Below are 12,376 nucleotides of genomic sequence, written 5' to 3' on the forward strand. Positions count from 1 at the left end.
CACTCTTGGACCTTTGTCAGATTGCTTGGATTCCTGGTGTGCCCACCTCCAGTGTGTTAAATGGGTCACTTCGAGCCTACCTGGAAAAGCTGTGCTGAAAGATTAAGCTGAAGATTGTGAGACATTCACAAAAGTATTTGGGGGGAATCCAAGATAACTGTGGGGAAAAAAAACATCAAAAAGTTAAAAAAGCCCAAATCTTCTTTCCTGCAGATCTCAGAATTGTTTAAGTTGGAAGGGGACCCTTCAAGGCTATCTAGTCCTTCCCTGCAATGAATGGGGAAAGCAAGCAGATGGCATCCAAGAAAGGACATGCCATAAGTCCAAATCATCCCTTGGGGTGAGCTACAGCAAGGCTACAGCTTGTGTAGGGTTTTATAGAATCATTAAAGTTGGAAAAAACCTCTAAGATCTGCAAGCCCAACACCACCCAAGCTCATAGCAGAGAAGAAGAACAGATGATCTAATTTCTTTCTAAAAGAGCAGTCCCCATCATTACCTGTTTCCAGCAGCCTTACTGATGTACTCCAGCTGAAGCATTACCATTTCTTATATGTGAAGAAAATTCAAAACTTTCTTGTCTGCATCTTCCCTTTGGTGAGGAAAGGCCAAGGTGAAGGTTTCACTTTGTGCAACCGCAGCTCAACCAGGAGAACCCAAGTGTTAAATGAAGGTTTCTTTCTGTTTGCTTGTAGTATCAGCTGCCACCACAGGGTGACACGGCAGTACAGACAATGAAACTTGGCTCAGGTATGATGAAAAAGTCCAAAACAGACAGTGGAGGTAGGAGAACAGAGATTCTTGAAGCTCAAGGAGGGGTGCAATGAAGCTTCTTAGAGCAAGCATTTGGAATTGAAGTCTGATCGTTGTTATCATCTGATAGAAGCATGGCCATCCATTTCACTGGGCACTGGATCAGCTCTGACAGAGTTTGGAGACAGGTTTGCCATTGGATTTTTAAATGGAGGGAAAGAAAAACACGGACGTGGAAGAACATGGCTTCATTAAATGTAAAAATCCTATGTTACCATCACTGCTTACAGAATGAGAATAGTGGGAGCACAAAAAACATAATTTAGGTCTCTTTTTTTTTTTTTTTTTTCTTCCTAGTAGCTGTAAGACCAAGCAATTTGTGGATTTCACTCTTGAAAAAAGAAAAAACAAAAAAAACAACATTTATCTTCTGTTAGGAGAATGAGGGAGGGAGCAAAAGAAGGTCATCAATCAATAAGATATCACACATCAGTGGTCACACTACTTACCTGCATCCTGAACTGGTGTTGTTTTCTCTTATTATGGCAGAAGGAACTGCCTTTCAGCCCAATGGGTTCTCTGGAAGCTCTGACAGGAAGATAAGCAGCTTATTAAGATCATCAGCTTAGAAGGCCATTGGATCACTGATCCCATCATCTAGTAATTGTGACCCACCATCAAAGAGATCATCCAACAGATTCACAAAGCTCTTGGAATATGACCATCTCTGAGTTCAGGGGTGTCATTCTAATGTCTCATACAGGAGAGTAATGGAGAATATATGCAAAAGTAATTAGTGGAAAGTTAATTAGTGAATTAGTGAAGTGAAAATCTCAGAAATGCGTCTAAGGATTCTTGGCTTTTCAATATTGATATTAATAAGGCAAGAAGTTAAGCCATAATCACAGAATAACTACAAAGTTAACTCAACCGAAAACAAAACATCCAAAGTACTGAAAAGAATTAGAGCAAAAAAAGAACTGTATTAAAACTTAAAACCAACCAACTTATTTATTTTATTTTGTAAATGGGAGGTAAAGTGAAGAGCAGTCAGAGTCAGTGCTACTTAGATATGGCAATACGTGTAACTGCAATGAGAAGATGCTTGCTGTAACGTAGGCTCTGCTGGAGAAATGTGTGAAGAAGTCACCTGCCCTGTGACTAGGAACCAAGCCTTCATCCTAAATGTAAATCCCATATAACTAGAGACAGGACTAAAGGGAATGGCCTTAAGTTGCATCAAGGGGCATTTAGGTTGGACATTAGGAAATACTTCTCCAGGTGCTGGAATGGGCTGCCCAGGGAGGTGGTGGGTGGTTGGACCGATGATCCTGGAGATCTTTTCCAACCTTGGTGATTATATGATTCTAATTGGTTAGGAGAGATTGAAGTTTGATGGTGAGTCCAAGACATCACACAGGAAGAAGTCATGTAGCTTTTATTCTCTGTGGCTGACCACAGCCAAATTGTGCAGGGGCAAATTTCAGACGTGCAAGGGTGGTCAGTAGGATTTCCCAAAGTTTATTCTCCTTCCCCAGTCTTCCATGATGCAAATCTCAATAGCAGGGAGTTTTCTGCTTGAAGCATGACAATTGTAACTGGAAAACCATCTCAGCTGTCCATCTGATTAAAAGGTAGAGGATTGTTCATGGAGAGGGTCTACTCTTGCCTGGAACCACTCACTGAAATCCTCTTCTGGCATCTGTACAATACTTTCACGTACAAACTGAAACAGAAAAAGGTTATTTCCTGAGCATTTAATTCTATGTGTAAGAGAGAGACATAATATGTTTCTCAATTTGATCAACTTGAACAAACATATTGACTTCTGCATAAAATCAATACAGGGCTTCATATCACCAAAACATTTTAATGCAATTTTCAGAACTGCTGGATTTGCTTTAAAATGAATTAAAAGCAAAACTCCATGATCTTCCTTGCAATTTATATCCTCAGTCCTTCAAAATCAGGTCTTTGAGTTTTCAGACATACAGCTGTCTTCTACCTACGACTGCACCACATACATTAAAACAACCTGAAGTTCAATAACTTCATCTTGAATCTGTGTGGGTATCCACCAGTTTATGCATTTCCATTCAGTGATACTCTCCTTGCCCATAAGACACTATAGTTCTGTTCATCTGTTCCAGCCCAAGGATTACCAAAGTCTTCTTTCCTCTCTGGGTATTTTTAAAAGATGTGTAAATAGGAGATTCTGCAATGCTCACATCTTTTTTTTCTGTATTACTACCACACCAACAAGCAACAGAAACAAATATTGAGCATCAAGGTAAGGCTGCCTCTCTGGTTAGTGACTACGTAAATTAGAGCACAAGACAAAATGGCTGTTTTTAAAAGACATCAAGAAAATGCAAGTGGTCTGGTTTGGGCACACTGGGTGCCCTGCCCTCGTAATGTGTCATAAACTCAACATATGAAAGATGCACAGACACTGTAACGTGCTGCCTCGATGGGATTGCTGCTGTCTTGCAAATTAGGAGGAAGAATGGTGATGAGAACAAAGAACAGAAGGTGGCATCATTGCCTTTTTTATCTTGGTTAAACTACACAGCAGCATACATTATAAAGTATTCAGGTTTCTTTCTTCTATCTTTACTCTTCTGTAAATTGTTTCTAGAACAACATGAATGGGGCATAGCTCTCAGTCTTGAGAAGCATATTATTTTTTGTGTGTTGCTGAAGCAAAACAAAGGCATCTGGAGAATTCCTGGATTGGTGGCACAATCACTAACATGAATAGCTCCTAGCTGTAAGGCCTGGGAATGACAGGCACAGAAAGGGGATGTTTCTCCTCAAGAATCCTAACAATTTATGGCAGACATCGCTTTGACTGTGGCAGTAAATAAATCAACAATGACATAATAATCAAATGATACTGATTAATAATCCAGCACTTGTCATAACAGCTTTCTTCTGAAGGGTTCAGTGTGCCTTGTAAAAGGTGAACAGTATCTTCACTTAATGAGATCCTAAATGATTTCATCTGGTACCTTTCCACCGTGTGAACTTCACCTATGGGTGTCCACTTTTCCCACCCTTATCACACAGAGAATCCACAGCTGGACCCATCTCACCTCCACAGCAGCAGCGACATCAGGAGAGCACAGCTCCCACAGCTGGAGATCAGTCACAGCCTTAAGGAAGGTGTCCTGATCAATGTGCAGATCAGGAGCCATGCCGAATTTCTCCAGTTTCTTTAAGATTTTCTTGACATAATGGTCATTTTTCACAGGCTCTGGCAGCCTGGCCAGCAATGCAGGAAACCTTTAGCAGAAAGAGGAACAGCAATGAAAGGGAATCTCTAGGAACTAATGGAAAATTCTGATGGGCAACTCTAGGTCTGGGTGGCATTTCTGCCACTTGACAACTTCCGTAGCTTCTACAGGGGGAAAAAAAAAAAGAAATGTTCTTTGGAGAATGTAATGTTCAGTGTAATACCCAGTGAATAATGCAAAGGAGCTTTATTTTATAGGAGCTGTGCATCGACTGCCTTTACAGAGACTAAAAAAGATGCTTTGCTGTTCGTTTAAATTCTGAATGACAAACGCGGTTATGAAAGCAAATTACAAAAAGCTAACAAAGTTTTCATTTTACAAGAAATGTCCTCTTAATTTTTAGCCTCTATAGATTTTCCAATGCAATCAAGCGTCTGATTTGACACACTTTCTGATGCTCCTTCCTATCCCTTTTCCCTCTGTTAACACCATTCTCCTCTGTGCGCTGGCATAAATCTCAGCAACGTGACAGTGCTGTAACACACAGCCTTTATCATTTAATTCTGAATATAGAGACTCAGAAGGAGAATTACACATTACAATAAAAAGAAAACCCTTGTGAAAAGACTGACGTTTTCCCCCTAATGTTCTGTATCAATTCTACAGTGCTGCTTTGACAGTGCTAGAGATTGATGCTCCAAGCCTATCAAGAACATGCATGGCTGAGCCATATCAGCTGAAGATTTGGCAGCAGGGAGTTCTGCCTTCCCACAGTTTAGGATACATTTTACTGGAAAAGCAGAAGATGGGTATGGAATTTATTCCTTAAACCAGTGAAAAGGGAAGCATACAGGTTCTCATCTTCAGTAGAGACACTTCTGTGCTCGGTTGCTTACCACTGGTATGGCTGTTGAAGCAACTTCTTACTCTCCCTGGTTAGGTTAGCCCCGTTCCCATCACTGTCTCACAAACAGGTTTTGCATAACCCATCCATGCATTAAGATCTTCTTTGAGAAAGGTCAGCACATTCACATCCCACTGTTCATATTTTATATTATCTCCGTTTTTGGTTGTTTTTTATTTCCACTTTTGAGAGAGAAAAAAGCAACTAGACTGACAGCATATACCATTAAAGTGTTCCCACTGCAATTCAGCTTTCCTGGCAAGGCAGTGCTTGCAAGAGTGTGGAAACAAAACAGCCCAGTTGTAAATGGAGCAAGTGTCACAGCGAAGGCAATTGCTCTGTCATGACTTAGTACCCCCTGGGGCTGGAGCAAAAGTCTCACAGATTTCCTTCTTTGTGTCCCTATGGAGAGTATGAGTGTGAATGTATAACAGAAAAAACTCATCCACTTCAGCTCTGGGGCTTATTTACATGGCAGAACTTCAATGTGCGCAACAGCTGGAGCATGCACTAGGCAACTAAAATTAGTTTGGCTATATAGGCCAAGGCTAAGTTTACTAATTAACTCATGACTGATGGGTTCCTGAGCCACCTGCAAGTTGGACCTAAGATAAGAAACTGACTTCAGTGTATGAGGGACAGAAGGCTAACTAGCAAGGAGACCAAAGTGGGCAGGCTGAAATAAATGTTTCGCACAGCTTTTTTTTCCCTGTAGTTCCATGGCTGAGGGGTTCTCATGGCAGGGAACATGCTGAGCGTTTGCTGAGGTATTCCTGTAGGCTATTTATAGGGTGGATCTGGAAGCTGATCACCGGACACAGTCAATATCCACACTGGCAGGGAAATATTTTCTTTTTTTACACGGATGGACAGCTAGAATCAGAGCTCCTTCACCATCAGTTTTAGCACTGTGAATTCCCAGTCCATCAAGAGGTTGCTGTGACTTTAACCCATGTACATTTATAAAGCATCTCTCCTCTTCAGGGTACGGTGTATTTTTCATACTTCCTGATGGATGAAGTTTCTTAGAGAGCTCCATGCTGCAAAGCATCTGTGAATGCACAGACAGAGCACTTTTTGTCCCCAGTATGGCCAGAAGGAAATCTTCCCATCCCTTTTCTTACCATACCCAATTAACTTGTCTCCTGAACAGGCTACTCCTAGGAATATCTGAAGTTTTTTTGCCACCAGTTTGTGAAGGCTGCATTTTCAGCAACCAATTTCAATGCTTTCTAGTGATACTTTGAGTAGAAAAGGTCCTTTCAGCTTTTTGTACAAAAGACAACTCTAAGACCACGACAACCTCATCTGAAATGAGGATCTCAATGGCTCCTTACCATTTAGGCCCATTTTCATCATGTTCTCTTTCAACTCTCACGTCCAGCTGTCTTATTCTTTCCATGTCCTTTTTAAAGTACTTCAGTTGTTTCAAAGCCAGGTATTTTTTACAGCATCGCTCTTCCTGGCTCCTAACAACAACAAAAAAGCCCTTAAAAATGAATCTGTACTTTAAACATTACGACTATTCTTCCCTCTTAAGTGGGAAGATACCAAGGAAGGCAGAAAACAACACATCTGAAGAACACAATGCACGTTCAGTCTGTGGATGCTCATAACAGTGTTTGCTTGTGCAGCATTCTGAATGTACCCGCATTTCTTCTAAAAATAAGGAAACCTCTGCAGCAAAAAAGAGATAAAAATCTAACTGCAAAATGGAATGAAAGAATGGAAATAAGGAGGAGAGAAAGGAAGAAAGAAAACAGCTGTGTAGGGAAGGATTTCAGGTGTGATGTTTACTCAGAAAAAAAGAATTTGCATGAATATTACCCAGAAACAATCATCTGTGAAAGGAAAGGGTGACAGATTTTGGCTGGTTAACAAAGTAGGAACGCTGCTGATCAGGGAAAGGGCCTTGAGAGAGGACACTGCAAGTGTTACTGTAAAAACAGTCGTGTAATGTTGAAGAACAACACAGTCATCTCTGACATGAAATGAGAAGACAGCCATGCAGACTGCATGTGAACTGAATTTATTACTCTCTCTTTGAGTGAAAAGGACTATGATGTTCAAAGCAAATACATCCCATATATGTATCACAGCTGTGTTCCATAAAAGTCACTCAGAACCATCCCCAAACACTGGAGCATATTTTCGTAGGTGAACAGTCAAAGTTTTCCAGACCATTCCCTACCCCTTATTTTATTGTTGCCCCATATAAATCAGAAGATGCATCTTTAAAACATCTGAAGATAAAAGGTCAGGAGCAAGGAGTGTGTATTTTAGAAGTATACAGCAAACAGTCTCTTCTTACCTCTCAAGGCTCTCCAGAGCATCATGCAAACAACAAGCTGCTTCTTCACGTATTGCCATGAACTGGTGCCTTGTCTCAGCACACAGATTAGATTTGCTTTTAATGAAATGGCTGATATGGCAGCTGGAAATAAAACAAGAAAAGTGGAATCAGCATCTTGTGGTAACCACCTCACAGCAGCATGAATGCATCTGAAGTTGGAGATCTTTTATTCACATTAAAATCCAATCCAGGGTTGTTCAGCCTGGAGAAGAGAAGGCTGTGGGGTGACCTCTAGTGCAGCCTTCCTGTACCTAAAGGGAGCCTACAAACAGGAGGGGAGCCAACTCTTTACAAGGGTAGATAACGGCAGGACAAGGGGAAATGGTTTTAAGTTGAAGGAGAGAAGATTTAGGTTGGGTATCAGGGGGAAGTTCTTTACCAAGAGAGTGGTGAGGTGCTGGCACAGCTGCCTGGAGAGGCTGTGGATGCCCCATCCCTGGAGGTGCTCAAGGTTGGATGGGGCCTTGGGCAAACTGATGCAGTATCAGATCTGGAGGTTGGTGGCCCTGCCTGCAGCAGGGGGTTGGAGCTTGGCATTCCTTGAGGTCCCTTCCAACCCAAGCCATTCTATGATTCTATGAATGTTATTTTTTTTTTTTTTTTTGGTCCTTAATGAATATCACACTTACTCTGTAGTCCTTCTGAGCCACTGACATTAAATTGTAAGACAAGACGAGGTTTAAAATTGAGTACAGTGTGCATTTTCCAGTCTGTGAGATACCCTATGGAAACTGCAAAAACACTCTTAGTGTGGCAGTCTTGCTGGAGTTATCCAGGAACAAAGTTTATCATTTTTTTCATATTATTCATATTTTTATATTCATATTTTCATCATATTTCTCTTGACCTCAACTCCAAGGAAAAAAAAAATGCTTCAGCAAAGCCCAATTATACGAATGATCAGTTGTGTCAGTCTTACAGCTGCAGAAAGCATCACAAAGCTGAATAATGAGGGAGCACACCTAATGGAAGTCTACTCTGCCACCTGGGCTGAGAGATATCACTATCATTTGAATTAATTGAACACCAAATTCAGCTGCTCTGAAACAACACCAGCAACACAACAACAAAATCCCAACAACCCTCAGCTCTGTCCTGGTGAGCTCCTTCTCCTGGGCTTTCAGAAAGCCATTGGATTACTCACCTCTGAAGTCCAGTCGTAAGCATGTCTGCTTGTTCGTGGACATCTTTTGATGCCTTCACGTGTGTTCTCTGCATCTGCTTCTGTGGGGCTGATGAAAAACAATCTGTAAAAACATGTTAACTCTGGCCAATGGTCTCCCAGTTTCTGCTTGCCTGTCTCCATGGGATGTTTCTTCATCTCATGGCCAAATGAAACTCTCAGGTGTTACAGCTCTCAGGATTATTTTCCAATCTGATCCCTAGAGGGATGTGGCTCTGGGCAGCCTGGTCTGGTGCTTGGCAATCCTGCATATAGCAGGGGGTTGAAACCAGATGATCATTGTGGTCCTTTTCAACCCAGGCCATTCTGTGATTCTATGATAAATACTAATGCTTTTCTGGCCTTGAAGTAGAAGAAGGGAAAGGATAAAGATTGCCTTGCTATATACTGAAATGCATTGCAAACTATTCTGTCACGTCCATCAAGTGCAGGCAGTCACTAATGGATGAGTAGGAGGAGCACAGAATAACAAAGCCCTCCATTAAATAGGTATATGTTCAGTGCATCAGTTGATTATGCCAGAGAACAGTTTCAATGCTTCTACCTCCTATTGGACATTATAGATGTGAACAACAGTCTGATTATACAGCTGATATAACTAAAAACTCTTACTTAATTTTCACATGGGATTATGCCATCTTTAAACCAATTTGTGACTGTTAAGGGCAGAGAGACATGTATGAAGTTTCCTATACCTGAAGAGGATGCACACTTTTACACTGGCACATCTAGCAGTGTCTTTGAAGAACTCCTTAGTGATGCTGAAAGTAGGCCTACTTGATATTGGCAGCCAAGAAAAGTAACTTACAGGGGAAAAATTGTTGTTCTTTAGTTTGCATTGACACGCTCGTAACACTGGCCAAAGCTCCGCTCAGGTTGACGTTGTCTTCAGAGCAAAGCACAAGAGAATTTACACTGCTGAGAGGGGTCTGACCGTGAGATGACTGACTGCTGAGCTGAGAGCTGGCTGGAGCAGCTGCCTTGTTTGTCTGCCTCCTAAAAGGGATGCGCCGTGCTTTCCGCATGTATTTCTGTACATATAAGAAAGAGAGAACAAAAAGGGATTTTCTGCAGCAAATTTCAGCAGATTTGGTTTCAAATTTCTGTAGCATCTTTGACAATGAAGAATCATTTTTTTTCTGTACTAATTCCAGCAGTAAGTTTAACTGGTCTCTCTGTAACCTCACCCACTTTTCTTCACTGACTTCACCAAGGCAGCAATTACATGGGAAGGGCCTGATTTTTGGGGCATCTTTCTTCCATGTTCCTCTGCTGTAGCATTAATAACAACAGGTTAAGCTGATTTGTAAGCAAGTAACACCGCAGCTATGCAGAGAGTGGGGAATAAAGCAACTTTTTCATGTTTATGGATGAGTAAGTTAAAATGGTTTGATAAATGTTCAGGTCTCCTCCTCACATATAACAACTTACAAGTAAGTTTCCTGTGTTCAACGCATAGAACCGAATGCAAACTGAATTCTTCAGGCTAGATAATGAGAACAGTAAGTATTATAAACCAAGTACCCCTGGAAAAACCCAGTATATCCACCAGAAGTTTCATATCAAAAGTGTTCAAGGAATAATTAGCATAAATGATAGAGAGGAAATTAATTCAGGGAGGAGGAAAAATAAAAATGTGAATGCTTTATGACACATCAAGGCTGAGATGCACTTTGTGTTCCTCTGCTCATGCTCTTTGGGACCTGACTTTAGAGAAGTGGGAGGACTATATAGAAAAATCAGAAAGGCACCTACTGAGAAACAGCTCTTAGTTCTGTGACCTTCTGGCTTGCCCTCATTGTTTGCTTACAGCAAAAGGAAGAGCTGCATAAAGACACAATCTTTATCTTAGGGAAGTTTCACAGCTTGCTGCTTATTCCCCACCAGCCCTCCAGGATGCCAATCTGAAATCCCTAGGGTCTTCAGCTCTTAAGAAAAAGGGGAACAAACGCAAACCAGAGTCTAATATAACTTTTAGCAGAACGTTTAATCCTTCCTACATCAGTATTATCATTAAGGCCAAGGCACAGCTTCAATTTTCTGAGCAGCTACCTATTGCTTTTCCTATTACTGAGAATCAAACTGTTATTCTACAGAAACACAGAAGAATAATCTGCAACTCACAACACCCAGAATACAAAATGAGGTATCAAAGAGTTCAATTAGGCAACAAAAAGAATAAATGCTTGAAAAATTGGATTCGTTCCCAAAGAACAAATTAATACCTTTGTGTTCATAACAAAGAGTTCCCACATATATGTTGCAAACTTTTCCTCTTCGATTTCCTTCACTGATTTTTTAAAGCCACCAGGGTCCCTAAGTAAAAACAACGTAATTAGTTTCCTATTTCAAGAGTTCTTCTTATTAAGCTCTTTTAAGATCATAATAAACAGAGGGCAAATGGTGACTGATTATGACATGTTTGCTTATAAGACAGACAACACAAGCAGTATGGGCCATGAGTGAGCCATAGTCACAAGACAGCACGATAATTCTGGCAAACTACCAGACATGTACTGAGCCAGATTATCCTCTCCACTTTCTCTGTGCAAGACTTCATGGATCAGAATAGTTCATGCAAGAGTTTGGTTTTTCCTATCCTGTTGGCTGAGTGAGGACCTCTATTAGGTCCACTAATAGATTAATTAATTAATTAGGTCCACCACTGCTGAGGTTGTCTCATCATTCAATCCCCATCTAATCAGCCATAAGTTTTACAAAGCAGGTTAATGTTCTAAGCTTGCTCCCTTCACTACATTTAAAAATCTTTTTGTATACGTAGATGCTATATGATCTGAATGAAAGCATAATTTTTCATGGTTACTGCAAAATGAAGTGTATTTTGGCTTTTCAGTTTAGATGACGTTGAGGAAGAGGAGTGGTGTGGAGAGACTGTAATAGAAAGTAGAAGGAAGAGGAAAGTAGTCTAGCACTACTTTTGTATCTGGAAATGACTCCAGAGTCTTATATATTAACACCCTGCTGTCAGCATCTGTCTATTGGTCAGTCCTCATATGTAAAGGGGTGAAAAATTCATCCATGACACACAATGGACTGATTTTCTTCCAGGCTAATTCTACATAATGCTACTATGCCACTCTTGCCCTGTATAGGCACGGTTTGTCTTCATTGAGAATACATAGAGAAAACAGAACAGCTCTGAAGAGCTTTGCCCTGCAAATCAGAGCATAAACTGTACAAAGTTTGTGAATAATTCAAATAAACGTTAAGTCAACATTGTTGTATTTATAGATAAAAATGTTGAGAACTTAAATATTTACTTCCAACAGCATAAAAGCTCAGAAGCAATGCACCTTCTGTAAGTACTTACCACTGTCATGCATCACTGATAGAACGAAAACAACAGCTAAATATCACTTAATAGCTGGCTTTGTTCTGTAATTAAAACGTGTCTGGAATTCTTGTTTATTTAGGGGATATCCCTCCAAGGAACGCTTTAGGAACAGGCATACACACATTACTACAAGTTTCTAGTTTACATAATTATTAGCAAAAGGATAAAGGAAAGAAAACAATTTCACTATGTTAGCTCAGTATTTTCTGCTAAGACTTCGCTTAGTGAAATAAGAGAAAAAAACAACTAATGACATAAGATTTCCACACTCTCATTCCAAAGACTGTTGTGAATTGCACACATACGTTAGATTCCAGCAGGATAGTATAGAATGCATTGAACTGCTGGATTCAAGAGTCAGAGCTTCCAGAAGCCAATGTATGGCACACAGCTGGCGGAAAAGACATTCACTGCAAAAAGAAGAGAGAAATGTGTTATGCTACAGATAGGAAAACATAGTCAAGCTGCCACTGTGTTGACTGAAATAGATATATCTAACAGTAAAAGAAAGTTTTGTCAATAAAAAGCAATTCTGCACCAGAATACTTCCATTGACCCAGTGAATTCTACGCATCCTTCGAGGTTTTTTTCA

At 40.5% G+C, this 12,376-nt stretch overlaps 1 protein-coding gene across 3 annotated transcripts in view; it reads right to left on the reverse strand.

Moving 5' to 3' along the window:
- Window positions 1-2,176: 2,176 nt before the first annotated feature.
- CCDC60 (coiled-coil domain containing 60) overlaps window positions 2,177-12,376 on the reverse strand; it is a 42,100-nt gene continuing 31,900 nt past the window's right edge. The window contains exons 6-13 of one of the 3 annotated variants that reach the window (XM_085238272.1): window positions 12,090-12,194; window positions 10,655-10,745; window positions 9,238-9,460; window positions 8,391-8,478; window positions 7,205-7,327; window positions 6,231-6,362; window positions 3,849-4,038; window positions 2,177-2,479 (exon numbers count right to left, since the gene is read on the reverse strand). In XM_085238272.1, the coding sequence (XP_085094398.1) occupies window positions 2,381-2,479; window positions 3,849-4,038; window positions 6,231-6,362; window positions 7,205-7,327; window positions 8,391-8,478; window positions 9,238-9,460; window positions 10,655-10,745; window positions 12,090-12,194 (1,051 nt within the window). In that variant the 3' untranslated portion in view covers window positions 2,177-2,380. Of the gene's footprint in view, window positions 2,480-3,848; window positions 4,039-5,553; window positions 5,945-6,230; window positions 6,363-7,204; window positions 7,328-8,390; window positions 8,494-9,237; window positions 9,461-10,654; window positions 10,746-12,089; window positions 12,195-12,376 lie in introns of those variants that run through there. The other 2 variants (XM_085238271.1, XM_085238273.1) reach the window with 2 other exon arrangements.

The sequence above is a fragment of the Meleagris gallopavo genome, chromosome 17 (genome assembly GCF_905368555.1).
Source record: "Meleagris gallopavo chromosome 17, MGAL_WU_HG_1.1, whole genome shotgun sequence".
In the NCBI taxonomy this organism is placed as follows: domain Eukaryota; kingdom Metazoa; phylum Chordata; class Aves; order Galliformes; family Phasianidae; genus Meleagris; species Meleagris gallopavo.